The sequence below is a fragment of the Mandrillus leucophaeus genome, unplaced genomic scaffold (assembly GCF_000951045.1).
Source record: "Mandrillus leucophaeus isolate KB7577 unplaced genomic scaffold, Mleu.le_1.0 Scaffold386, whole genome shotgun sequence".
NCBI classification, from domain to species: Eukaryota; Metazoa; Chordata; class Mammalia; order Primates; family Cercopithecidae; genus Mandrillus; species Mandrillus leucophaeus.
This window is the reverse complement of record NW_012104098.1, coordinates 1,359,070-1,373,115: the sequence shown is the minus strand read 5'-3', so window position 1 is coordinate 1,373,115 and position 14,046 is coordinate 1,359,070. Positions and strand designations below refer to the sequence as shown.

Below are 14,046 nucleotides of genomic sequence, written 5' to 3'. Positions count from 1 at the left end.
GCTTTTTTAGAATATGAGAAACAATGAATAAATGTCCTTGGAAAATTAGGATTTTTAATTTTCAAATGTATTTGGACGACTCCATTTTTGAGCAATAAATAATTTTTCATAGTACTCTGAACCAGTATAATTCTATCGCCAAAACTGAATTTTTCATCTGGTATAAAAATATTTTGAGACTCTATGAGACACATTCTGTTTTTTTAACTTTTATTTTAAGTTCAGGGGTACATGTGCAGGTTTGTTATATAGGTAAACTTGTGTCATGGGTTTTTTTTTGTATAGACTATTTCCTCATCCAGATATTAAGCATAATACTCATTAGTTATTTTTTTCTGATTCTCTCCTTCCTCCCACCTTCCACTCTCCAATAGGCCCCAGTATGTGTTGTTCTCCTCTATGGAGACACATTCTTACTCATCGTTTTTCTCTTTATAATTTACAAAAAGAAATGTATAACACATATATGTTTCTCATATTTTACCATTATACACTCTTCTGTTTTAAACCTTTAATTTGGGTACAGCATAAGAGTATACACAAAATATACCTAAAATGCTAATGAGAAAAAATGTGTAATTCTATTTCCTCCTAGATTTTTTAAAATAACAAGTATGCCAAATACTACTTTGACTAATAGGGGTCCACAGCTTAATTTAAACACTATTTCCCTCAGAGTATTAGGTATAATAAATTAAAAGGTGTAATATATATAATGTACAAACCACAGTAATAAAATTTATAAGGAAGAACTACAATCACCTGCAAAACTGAAAAATCTAAGAGACAAAACTAATAAAAATCATTTTTCAGCAGAAGCATTGATTCATCATTAAAATGTCACTTAAATACTACGTTATAAGTTTACATAAAGCAAAGTAGATTATTTGTATGGTAAATCTCAAGATTACTGAATAGTAAGAGTTTCAAGTACAGACTAGTACCTTTTATTTTCCTATAACTTTATGTAATGTATCTCTGGGACATGTTTTTAAAAGTGCAGCTCACTTTCTCAGTGGGCTAAAAACTTGACTGTAATCTTTTTTTTTTTTTTTGAGACGGAGGCTCGCTCTGTCGCCCAGGCTGGAGTGCAGTGGGGTGATCTCAGCTCACTGCAACCTCTGCCTCCTGGGTTCAAGCAAATTCTCCTGCCTCAGCCTCCCGAGTAGCTGGGACTACAGGTGCGTGCTATCACGCCTGGCTAATTTTTTGTATTTTTAGTAGACACACGGTTTCACCATATTAGCCAGGATGGTCTCGATCTCCTGACCTCATGATCCACCTGCCTCAGCCTTCCAAAGTGTTAGGATTACAAGTGTGAGCCACCGCACCTGGCCACAACTTGACTGTAATCTTTAGCTGATCTTTGTTCATAAAACATTTTAATTATTTATTTGTCTCCCCTTTCCCTCTTCTCCTTCCCCCTCTTAAAATGTCATTTAAATTTCACATAAAAAAGTTATTTTTTTCCTTTCTTAGACACTTCAAGGCTATCAGATGTAGGATATCAGACAGTAGTAGACAAAAAATATTGGCCCTGTGAAGACTCAATATAAGCCTTAAGATGTTAATTCGGTTTCATGCAAACTTACTTTAAAATAAACTAGGGCAAAATAGTAAAAAAAAGAAGTAGTAATTTGGAGGGAGTGGAGACTACTCTTTAAGGTGTGGTAGTAGTGACTGATTAGCAAAGTCCAGGGAGAAAAGATAATACATTGTAGTTTGCATCATATAATAGCAGCACCAGGAGATTTAAAGAGCGAATTGAGTGACTTGACAAAGCCCCATAGCTAATTTGCAGCAAGCTACCCTAAAACCCACATGTCTTGATCTCCTGACTTCTAGGCAGTACATTTCTTTTTTCAATCATTAGGAGTTACTTCAGTAGAGTTAAAGCTTTATAGAATAAACACAGGAGCTGTGTCATTTATCACTTAGCAGGGTGGTGATAAGCACAAATTGTGGAGTTTGCTGCCTTGGTTTAAATCCAGGGTCTGCCTGTGTGACTTCTTTTCTGCCTCAGTCTCTTCACCTGTACAACAGGAATAACCAAAGCGAGAGGTTCTTATAATGAAACTGCCTCTCCATTCTCTTTGTAAAACATACTAATGGATAACCAAAAACACTGAATTCTTGGAGCTTATAGGTTCTTCTTTGGTATATCCGAGTATACTCCTAGCAGTTGAGCTGTATGTATAGTCACTAAGAGTCAGGTATGACTGTAGCAGAACCTATATATGCCAGTTTACCTGCTATAATTATTTCCAATGAAATAATTACAAAAAGAACACTGTTTCTATGAAACCAAATTTTACCACTTTGAAAAGATTCAATAAAGATGAGCTGATAAAAATATCTCTAAAGAAATGAATGAGCAAAAATAATCATAAAAATTAGTGAAAAAATCTTTAAAAATGAATAGAAGTCTGATTGCTTCACAGGATCTTTAAGTTCTTAAAGAAACTGAAAATGTAAGTAAAGATGATGTGTTATGGGTATGGTTTAAGCCAGAAAAATTACATGTTATTCAACAACCAAATTTCTCATTGAAAGAAAAGAGCTTGGACTTAAATAAAAAGATAAACAATAAAATATATATTACATTTATAGTTTTTAAAGTAAAAACTTTTCAAAAATGCATTTTCCATGTTAGTAGACTTATTGCTATTAATCTACAAACAATCTCTTTTTGCTTATGTTAGATAAAAAGGCTTTTTATTAAAGAAACCATGGAAAATGCTTAATATAGTGTCTACTGTATAGGGAAAGTTCAAGAAATTCCAGATAAATAACCTGACTACCAGGCCTATGCAACAAAAACCAAGACACTACTTGGTGTCCTCTAGAGGACAAATAGAGTTCCTAAGCAGAAAAAACACCACCTTGTACAGGGATCATGCAAGGTAAATGAAATACACACACACACACACATACACCCCTAGTATTTACTTAATACATGTCGTATTCCAGATATTTTTCAAAGTATTTTTCACTTTTTTTAAACTGTAACATTTATCACAGTAACGTATTCATGCACACCAATGCTGGGCTTGTTGTTACCAACCTACTAAGTGAAAATCAAGATGAGAAATGTTTAAGTCTACAATATAGGAAGCAGAAATGTGGTATTAATATCCAACATGATAAATAATAATACAATAAAACAATGGACAGTTTTTACCTGGAGGAAAAAGGGAGGCAAATACTTTCTACCAATAATAATATTCATAAAAAAAGAGATTAAACTTAAAATCTTTATATTCCCCTTAATACTTTATACCAGCAGTTCCCAACCTTTTCGGCACCAGGGACCAGTTTCATGGAACACAAATGACGGGTGGTGGGGGAATGATTTCAGGATGAAACTATTCCACCTCAGATCATCGGGCATTAGATTCTTATAAGGAGCACACAAAGTAGGTCCCTCGCATGCGCAGTTCACAATAGGTTGTGTGCCTATGAGAATCTAATGCTGCCACTGACCTGACAGGAGGAGGAGCTCAGGCAGTAATGCTTGCTCACCTGCTGCTTACCTCCTGCCTTGCGGCTCAATTTGTAAGAGACCACCCACTGACTGGTACTAGTCTGCAGCCAGGAGGTTGGGGACCCCTGCTCTATACTAGTAATTTTAAGCACTAGTTCTTAAATTTTAGTTAATCTGTGGCACATTCTCTGTTTGGCTGCCATAGCCATTTTCCACATTTCTTTGCTCTGCTCCTGCAAAAGCTAATTTTTACTGGCTTTAATCAATAGGCTCCCTTGTCCTCTGGCTTCTGGTTAAGTTTAGTCAATGTGAGGCACCAGTAAGAGACTGGAGGGTGGAAAGAGTGAGGTCAGGGTGTTTATTTCCCAAGTCACAGGTTAGCAAAGGCTACATTCTTCTACTGAAGGTCAGTGCTCAAGACCCTATCCTATTTCTCTTAATTCCAGTGACCTCTAGATCCCCTTTCCCTTTCAGGCTAGAGCTAGTAATGGCTTCCTACTATTGTAGACCCAACCATCTTTTGTAGACTACCCTTATTCCTAACCATTCTTTTGTGAATATTTGTCTTTCATGCATGTCCCCAAATTTTCCCCATTTGTGTGTCTTACTCTTTTCTTGTCAGGATCCTGACTGATAAGAGTTATTGGTATCAGGAATGGTCCAAAGCTCCAGTCCAAATGGAATTCAGGGATAGCAGGATAGCCTCCTTACCAGGGAGTTAATGGGACAGTAGTGATCCAAGGTATGTGCTGGCAAGATGATTATTCAAATTGTCACTGGTGGTAGCAGGTAAGGATGTACGATGCAGGGTAAGGCTTTGGGAGCTGTGGCATTTCTTGCTAAAGCAGCAATGGCAGTGTGTAAAGGTTATAGCATGATATGGCTGATGGCCCTAAGGAGCACACAAAGGTGAAAGACAAACTGCATGCCTTGAATACTCAAGTCAGAATACAGACAAAATACCAGAAAGTTTATGTCAGTTTTAAAAGGGTCCCTTATCCACTTAAGCCTCAGGGCAAATAAGGCTGAAGGCCAACTCCAGAATCTGATTTGAAAGGTTATGGAATTGCAATGCTAAATACAATGGACAATACTAAGACCACTAGTTTTTGGTAGTGGGGCAATGATGAGAAAGAGAAACATGGGATGGTAGTATCTTCTCCCTTCCCCCCAACAACTTCATTGAGGTATAATTAACATACATAAAACTGTAGTAAAAAACAAGAAGAATAAAAAATATTATTTCAACATGTAGCACTAGCCATATTTAGGTGTTTAGTAACCACATGAGGCTAGTGGCTACCATATTGGACAGCATAGCCCTACAACTATCACCTCTTCCAAGACAGCAAACTAAAAGAAATAATAATTCTATGGGTGAATAACAGACATTAGTGAAACCACCAGAAAACTGAAAGATGTTAGGGGTGATAATTCATACTATACACCCATTTAAACTGTTTAGTATACACCCATTTAAACTATTATCAATGCATGGCATTGATGCAGACTTAATCATTTCATAATGCTAACTGTAGATGCAGTTTTAGCTATACAATCTTTACCGGAGGATATTAATATAGCCCCCAACACTAGGTATGAAGCAATGGACTTGATTTCTGGTTAAGGTAATTTGTATAACAAAGATAATCAGAAGCGGTTTTTTCCCTTCACACTGCAGGAGCAACATACTTTTACTATCTTACCTTAAGGCTAAGTCAACTGTACTCTCTTTGTCATAACACAGTCTGGAGAAATCTTGTTCATCTTGACATCCCACAAAACATCAAGCTGGAATATTACATTCATGACATTACACTGATCGAACTTAGCAGAAGGATATAGTAAATATTTGAGATGCCTCAGTAAGAGGTATATGCTATAGAACAGGAGATAAACTCCAAGAAAGTTCAGGGACTTTCCGCATTGGTAAAATTTTATGGGCCAGTGATCTGGGCATGCTGAAATAGATCCTCCATCGTAAGTGAGAAATTGCTGCACCCTGCACCTTCCTTCGTGAAAATGAAGCACAAAATATGGTGGCCTCTCTAGATTTTAGAAGCAACATAGACCATATTTGGGTATACTTCTGTGGTGCATGTACTAGGTAATCCACAGGCTGTCCATTTTGAGAGCAGTTTGGGGCAAGAAAAGGATCTGCATCATACTCCTGCCATGATGAAAGCTCCCTCTACCTTTGACTCTAAGATTCAGCAGATGCAATGATTTTTGGAAATGTCTATGGCAAATGAAGATGCCGTATGACATCTCTGTCAGTGGAAGCCTCAATGTGTAGATCCCTCATGGTTTTATAGTAAAGACATGCAGTCTTCTAACAATAACTAACCACCATTTGAAAAGCCACTCCTTACTTGCTAATGAACTTTGGTTAAGACTGTGTACCAGGCAATAGGACTCCCAATGACAATGTGGCCCAAACCATGCATCATGAACTAGGTGTTATCTAATTCAACATATCAAAAATGTATACAACAGCATTTCATTGGTATATTTTCCTTCCCCGCAGCCTTCTTACACTGGTTGAGGAAGCCCAAGTATACTGTATGAGCAAGTAGCTCAGAGGTCTCTAATACCTGCTACTACTGTTTCTCAATCTTTTTGCTTCAATCCATCTGTATGACCTCTTGGGGTATTCTCAGTGACCAGTTGATGAGGATGAAACAGTGCAGATCTGGTTTGTAAATAGACTGCCTGGTATTCAATACCAGCTGTGACTACAGTGTTTACAGGTCCACTTAAGGGAGATGGCCCTGAAATACAGTGGCTATCCCTCCAGCAGCCAGAATTTCATTCAGCTAGTACATTTAACTGTACTTTGCATGGAAGAAGAGATACTCGAGGTAATGATATATGGAATGGCCATACAGTCAAGGATTTCAAAGAACAAAATTGGATGACTGGTGACAGAAGGTCTAGGGGAGAGTTATGAGGATGTATCTTTCGGAATTGGCAAAAAGTGTGATGATACGGTATTCTATGTAAATTCTCTCCAGAGGGCATTCACTATAGAGAAGGCCCTTAGTAATCTGGACAAGGTAATCTCATCAATCTCAGACTCTTTACCAGGCTTACCTGGTACTTGCTCAGTGGGCCAATGTACAAAGTGATAATGGGAGTAGGGACACAGAAACTATGAACAGATTCAATTATGTAGACTTCCTTCTTCTCCATGACTGATTTAACTACCACCACTGCTGAGTTCACAATTTTCCAATGCTGAGACCCTGATATGGCACCATTCCTGAGGGAAAGCAACCAAGCAAGTAGTGGCAGGCAGGTTAAATTTGACTCTTTCAACACGGAGGAGGCAGAAATCTATCCTATTGGGATGTGCCTTCCCTTTCTCTTCAATATTTTTGGAAGCTCCCTCAAGTATGGATTTAACAGAATGCCTTACCAATTACCTTGGTATTCCTTGCAACACTGCCTTCAACCAGGAAACTCCTTTTTATGGCAAGACAAACACAATTAGCTCAAATCTATGGAATGCATGGGTCATACCCCAAGTATCACCCTCCAGAATCAGCTGGCTATATGGAGTGGTGAAATGGCCTACCAAAGGAGTGGTTCATGTATGGTTGCCATTTGGGAGGAGTTTGGGTGTGTGTGTTCTACAGGATATGATATATGGCCAACGTCATCTCCTCCATAGCCAGAAAGCATGAGTCTGAGAACAAAGAGGTTAAGGTAGAGGTAGCCACTCTAATAACATCAAATAACCCATTTAAAGGCTTTTTACTCTGTGTCCTGAAACCTTCAGATTGGTGGTTTTGGAAACCTCAGTTCCCAAAAGAATGTTTTCTCCAGGTTTCAGAGATCTGGTCCTGTTGTATTGGAAGCTGAGAATACTCACTAGCTATTTTGGGCATGCAAGCTGCTAAACAAACAGGGACTGGCTTACAATTTTTCCAGACTACCAGAATGATTTGGAGTTGTTGCTATACATTGAGGATAAGAACTACGCTTGGAACTCAGGGGATTTACTGGGGCATATCTTTTGAAATATTTATCTAATAATTTTGGTTATTGAAAAACTATAGCAATATAAGAAAGACAGGATCACCAAAGACTCAGAATCTATAAAATTTGAGTCACCTATTAGATAAAGAACCTTATTTAGCCGATGTGCTAAAGAGAGTAAGAGGAAGAGGAAGATGTATTTGAATGGAAGAAGAAAAGTATAATGATCAATTTTGAGCTTTCTGGCAAATTAGAGAAGCAAAAACTATAGCAACTCTGTTTTATGTTCTATCTATTATGAAGAACATTAGGGATGGCTAGTATTTTAGGTTCTAGTTGAAAGCATGATTGAATTGGTATCAGCTCTTGGTGATGCAGTAGCTGGATGCCCCCTCTCCAACAGTGACTCCATTAAACTCTCTTGAATTACCCAATTTGAATATATCTATTTATATATCTGCAAAAATCATAACTTGGTATACTAAAATTGCAAAATGAGCACAGTGGCAGTTATAAGGACCATGTCTTTATTTATGAAGACAGATTACATAATATGCACACACAAAACCATGATATTAAAAACAACACAATTTCAACAAAAATAAGACGGATGTGTACGGTTATTTATTACATGAAGTCAAGGCAAAAATATATGTTCATCAAGATCTATTTGTTATATAATCTTTGGACAACTCAGTAATAATTTAACTCTGGCTAGAGTACATGACAAGTTAAAGGAAATGCCTGTAATGTCCTAAAAATATTTTTCAATAAAACTTTTCATAATAAAACACTGCTTTAAGATATAGTTTTGATAGCATAATTTTAAAATAAGACATAAAATGTTGTAGTTGGAAATAAGTGAATTCCTTTAACTCAAGGAGGAAAGAAAAATATATACTTAAAATATTTTGTTTCCATGTTTGCATTAATTTAATTTTTGTAACTGCCCCAAATTTAAGAGTTAATGTTTAAAATAGTTTTACACAATTCACATTCATGTTTAAAAACTCAGTACAGCCTTAAAGATGAAAAGGAAAAATGTAATACGAGAGATAATACAATAAGCATTATCTCACAACCTTAGCACTCTCCAATACGATTTGTCAATGTAGATTAAAATATCATTTCCATCATATCTTCATATTAAAATTAAAATTTAGTATGTCATTATGAACAGAAGAAACAAATAAAACTGGTTTGAGAGTATGCTGTATTAATTTTCCGTGTTTAACTTCTTGGTTATGAAAATTTATGCTAAAAGTCAAATGAGATTCATTTAGATTTCTGATCATTCTTTCTCTTTTATGTGTTATATTCTGGCATTTCTTAAAAACATTAAATTTATTTCAGATTTTTTTCTTTTATTCCCAAAAACTTGTCATATTCTAGATTTTTTTAATGATTTATGAAACACAGCAAAGTTTCAGAGTACCCAACGACTATAGTTTGAGAGCTAAAGATACAAGGAGAGTTAAAATTAGAATATAAAATACTCCAACGGCCAATTTTCTGAGGATATTTTCAAGTTCAAAAGAAACCATTTTATTTTCCACAGAAATCCCAGCCTGAGCACTGTATCAGTCAAAAAAAAATCAGTTTTCATTTTCTCTATAGTCACTCAAAACATAACTAATATTATAATGGATCTTCACTTATGCTGAATTAACCATAATGACTGCATTCTTAAAACTTTAAAATCATAGAAAATATATAACAGCCGCTTTCTTATGCTAATATATTGAAGTAAGATACTCTCCAGTTGACAGTGCTTCTTTTTGCCAAGCCTGAAAGTCTACAGATGAAAGACACATGCATCCTGATAGATTTATCAATTATCTAATGTATACCAATAACAATATTGTCTTGGTCATCACTAACTACATACCAAAGCCATGTTACTATCATCCAGTAGTACTCTTCTAAATTTTCCTGTTTTACTTTTCTTCTCAAGGAGTTGGTGACACTTACCAGAGTGGGTCCTGAGGTGTCCTGTGAGGGCGTCCCTTCTTCTACAGGCGTAGCTACAGAAAGGACATTTGAACGGCTTCTCTCCAGAGTGTAACTTTATGTGTCTCAGAAGGTTGCCCTTCTGAGTAAAAGAAGCTCCACACTGGTTACAGTGGAAGGGGCGTTCACCTGCAGTAAGGAGAAGAAATGGGAAGGTTCAACTAGGGTATGTGCAAGTGACTAATTTGCCATCCACTGTTAACCAAAGCCATTTCTCTATGCTAAAAATGTTCATCTCCCTCATAAGTCTTTTAAACATTTATCTTCCTAGAATTTGCTTTGCTAATATAGTTACCAAAGTCTCAAGTTTTACATCAAATGATCTTTTCCCTTCTATGTATAAATGTGACAGAAGTCCTATCATTGACTCATAAGAATAACAATAATAGCATTTACCATTGGTTGAACAACGAGGTGCTGTCACTTTACTGCCTTACACACAATTGTACGCTTTCCATAGAATATTTCAATCCTTTCTTACAATGACAATAATTAGGTAGTATTAATTTTAATTAACAAATGAAGAAATTAAAGTTCATAGATCAAAGTATTTTATTACACAGAACTAGAAAGTAGTCAAGGTGAGAAATGAACTTGGTCAGTTTGGCTACAAAATCTTGTTCTCTTTATTTTACCAAGCTATCTCTTTAAAATTGGCAGAAAAATTGAGCTGAAAGAGACCTTCAGTCTAACTCCCTCATTTAGCTGATGTGGAAAGGGGCAACTAAAAGGTACAGCAAGTGAACCCGCTTACAAAGCTCATTAGCACAAAGAAATCAAGTTTCTTGATTCTCCTGGTCACTAATAGTAAAAACTTTAGCAAAATTTCCAAATAAAATTATTCACCCAGACATTTCCTATATACCTCTTTCGTGACAATTATTGTTTGAAAGGAATCTTTTCTCCTCGTTTTTCTATTACTGATATTGCTATAAAGTTTTTAAGCCTCAATTCTAAGTTTGGTCTGTTGCCATCAACTGACTCACCAATGTCATCAAATATAAAAACATGTAGGCAATGAAGCAGTACAACTGGCACGTAGGATCAAATTGATAGCATTATCAAACCATAAAGAAAATGCTATTTTAAATTCACCTATCTCTAAATATATACACAAAATAAAACATAAATTCAAATATAAGTAAATAGTAAAAATGTATCATACTAAAGCTCTAAGTTTAGAATAAAAAGAACATTACAAAACAATTCCCTTTTGGTTGAACTGGACCATTTCTGTACCTGAGGCTAGATGATGATTGTAATTTTAATAGTTTTTCAAAAAGCTTACATTGAAATGTCATGTTTCCTGTATCTTTAACTGAAACACACATAATAATAGTGAATAATAAAAACTCAAGATCTTTTGGCCCTTTGACGTAATGCAAACTCAATGATTTCTTTAATAAATTAAAGAAAGCTAAGAGTTATAAAGAAGACAAACTATGGTCACTTTCTGGCAGCAGCTACTGCAAATTCTGTCATATAGATTTGTTTATAAAACCTAGATAAATTTTAAAATTGATAGATCAGGTACATCTCAAATTCTGTAGTACTTAGTGTTTTGGGAACTTAATGAGGTACATACCAAAAAGGTATAATCTGTGTCTGTGGTGGGGGTTAAGGTTTTTTCCTTAAGAAATCTGGAGCTCTTATGAGCTACATATATAAGAGGTCCTATATTGGTAATATTGGATTGAACAAAATTATCTATAATGTTAAAGTTCCCTTAAGTGGTATCTTCTTTAGTTTGATTAACCTGGTAAGATCTATATCTCCTCATATAAAGTCTTCCAACATAAGGTTTTAAAATAAATCAAATTTTGGCAGATCTTTTTTATTTTACACACAATATACAACTTAATTATTTGATTCTCTTTCCTAATGGAATCACAGGCTGCATCTTTTTATATCAAGAATTTTCCACTCTCTACCCCTGCCACAGAATTACATAGTATTAAAAGGAAAGACGGAGGCACTTCTTTCACAAATTAAGTTTTTAAAGAAAAAGGAAAATAGCAAATATATATTATACTTTTCACTCCAAATATTTGATTTTACTTTTAAAATCTGTCCATGTAAGGTTTCCCAAGCAAGTTGCAAATTCGTTCACAATAACTTTACAAAAGAGTTAAATTACTAAGTGTGGTGAACAATTTGAAATCATGTCTACCTTTAGATAATACTCCTGGTCGGTCGCAGTGGCTCACACCTGTAATTCCAGGACTTTGGGAGGCCAAGGCGGGGGGATCAAGAGGTCAGGAGTTCGAGACCAGACTGACCAACATAATGAAACCCCGTCTCTACTAAAAATACAAAAATTAGCCAGGCGTGGTGGCGGGTGCCTATAGTCCCAGCTACTCGGGAGGCTGAGGCAGTAGAATCGTATGAACCCGGGAGGCGGAGGTTGCAGTGAGCCAAGTTGCACCACTGCACTCCAGCCTGGGCGACAGAGCGAGACTTCATCTCAACAACAACAACAAAACAAAACAAACAAACAAAAAGAGATAATACTCCTATAGCATGCTGACTCAGATTTCCTTTAAACCTCCTACAATGTTTGGGTTGAAATATTTCAAAATCCCTAATTTAGAGTAGTTCATTATTCAAAAATAATGCTAGTCTAAAAATGAAACAATAGTATCTTTTTTAAAGGGAATTTTAAAATTCACCTAATTGAGTTTTAAGAGACTAATGACAGGGTAATTTAGTTTTTACATTTACAAAATACTACAGATATCTTCAAATCTTTTTAATAAGAAAGTACTTCTGAATTTATATGATCACCCCCAAATAGGGTAGAAGAAACAAAAGGTGGTCTAGGTATATCTGGAAATATTGTCCGGTTGCTCAGTGTGCAAGTCATACTATGGAAGCCTTTGGAAAGTTCCCATGGACATGGGAAGTAAAGAAGAACAAGGCATGATGAAGGTAACTAGTTTTCTTCCTTTTTCTGGTAAGAGAAAAGGGGCATTGAAAATAATACATTTTAATTTCAATAAGATAAGGCTTTGGGAGATATTTATTTGAATTGTAAGTTTTGATAGAAGCTTTTTGCATTTGGATATTAATTTTATGGCTTTCCTCATTTTATTTGCCTAACTCCTATTGATGTCTTGATTGTAAGAAAAGATAATTATCATTTCTAGAGTCCATTTGTTTTACTGTGCTCCAAACTAAAGTTAGTTGGAATCATAATGAAATCCTCAATGACAATACTGTTAGAAACAAGGATTAAAACAGAGGGTAATTTATGAGATTTCTAAAAGTACACATAGTTATATTCCAGGAATAATCCAAATATAGAAGTAATATCTATATCTGTCTAATAACAAATAAAAAGTGAATTGACTCAATTTTTGATAGTTATTTCTATAAAACATTAGCAGCCCTTTTTTTCAATGTCGTGGGGTATTTCCTGGCCTAGGCATTACAGAGATAAATGTAAAATTATCTGATAATTAAGTAAAGGGTTCAGTTAACTATCTTTTCTCTATGCAAATAGTACATATGCAAAAACTCCATACTGTCTATGTCACTTTAAAACAACGTATCTCAATTATTTCTTGTAAATAATTTGTTTTTAAATGGACTGCATCAATGGGTCCTTTCTGAGTCAGTTTAGAGATTGTCTGAAAAAAATATTAATCATGTTCTTCATATGTATATCAAAGCAAATTTTAAGAAAACCTCACAAATTTACTAACTACATTAATGGAGCAATCCAAGCTGAAAACATTAAGTAGTTTGTTATAACCGTAATGACTAATCTTTCCCCTGGTAGGCACAAAAATCTAGACTAATAAAACTGGATCCAGGAAAACAATTAAAATATGGTCATGTGTCCTTCATGTCCATATCTGAATCTGTTGTTTTGTTTTTATTATTAAATCCAATATACCAATCTACTGGTCCATTTTTATTTATTGACTGGGTGAGATTATATATTATTTTTGTTATGGAATATCTTATATTTCGATATTTTATGTACCTTCATAAACACCTATTTCTCGATCTGCATTTAAATATTCAATTAAAATGCAAATATATATGCATCAATTTGCTTTGGTGAATCAAAGACAGGGGGTGCTCCTATATTGGGTGGAACAACAACCTACAAATACGCAGAATCCCAAGCATCTGTTGAGTGCCTCTGAGCAAGAGGATGGCTGCATAAAGCTGCAATGTACAAAATATGGTGCTGAAAACTGAGTTACAAAGATGGGAGTAGATTAAGGAGAGGTAAAATTAAGGAAATTCTACATTTATAATGTCCAATCTATATGTGTTCATGCATGAATTGATTCACTATCCCTATTTTTTTTACTCTTCTTTCTATATTCCCAGTGAAGAGTGCCTGGACTATCCGATGACAATATTACCTGATTACTTACTAAAGTAGCAACATCAAATAAATAAAATGAAATCATTAATAAGACACTGCAATTGGTACTTTAGTAGAGTATGACAGAGAAAGAAGAAGAGCAGATTCAATCTGATGCTCCATGATGTTGTAATGAAGTGGGTGGTTCTCCATCATTTTTCACTATCAATTTTATATTAGAGGCCAGGTG

The 14,046-nt window shown here is 35.2% G+C and overlaps 1 protein-coding gene across 2 annotated transcripts in view; it reads right to left on the bottom strand.

The window, feature by feature from the left end:
- The window catches only part of IKZF2 (IKAROS family zinc finger 2 (Helios)), a 165,778-nt gene that overhangs the window by 43,201 nt on the left and 108,531 nt on the right, over nt 1-14,046 (bottom strand). For both annotated transcript variants that reach the window (XM_011990876.1, XM_011990875.1), the window contains one exon: nt 9,437-9,604. In XM_011990876.1, the coding sequence (XP_011846266.1) occupies nt 9,437-9,604 (168 nt within the window). The remainder of the gene's footprint in view (nt 1-9,436; nt 9,605-14,046) is intronic.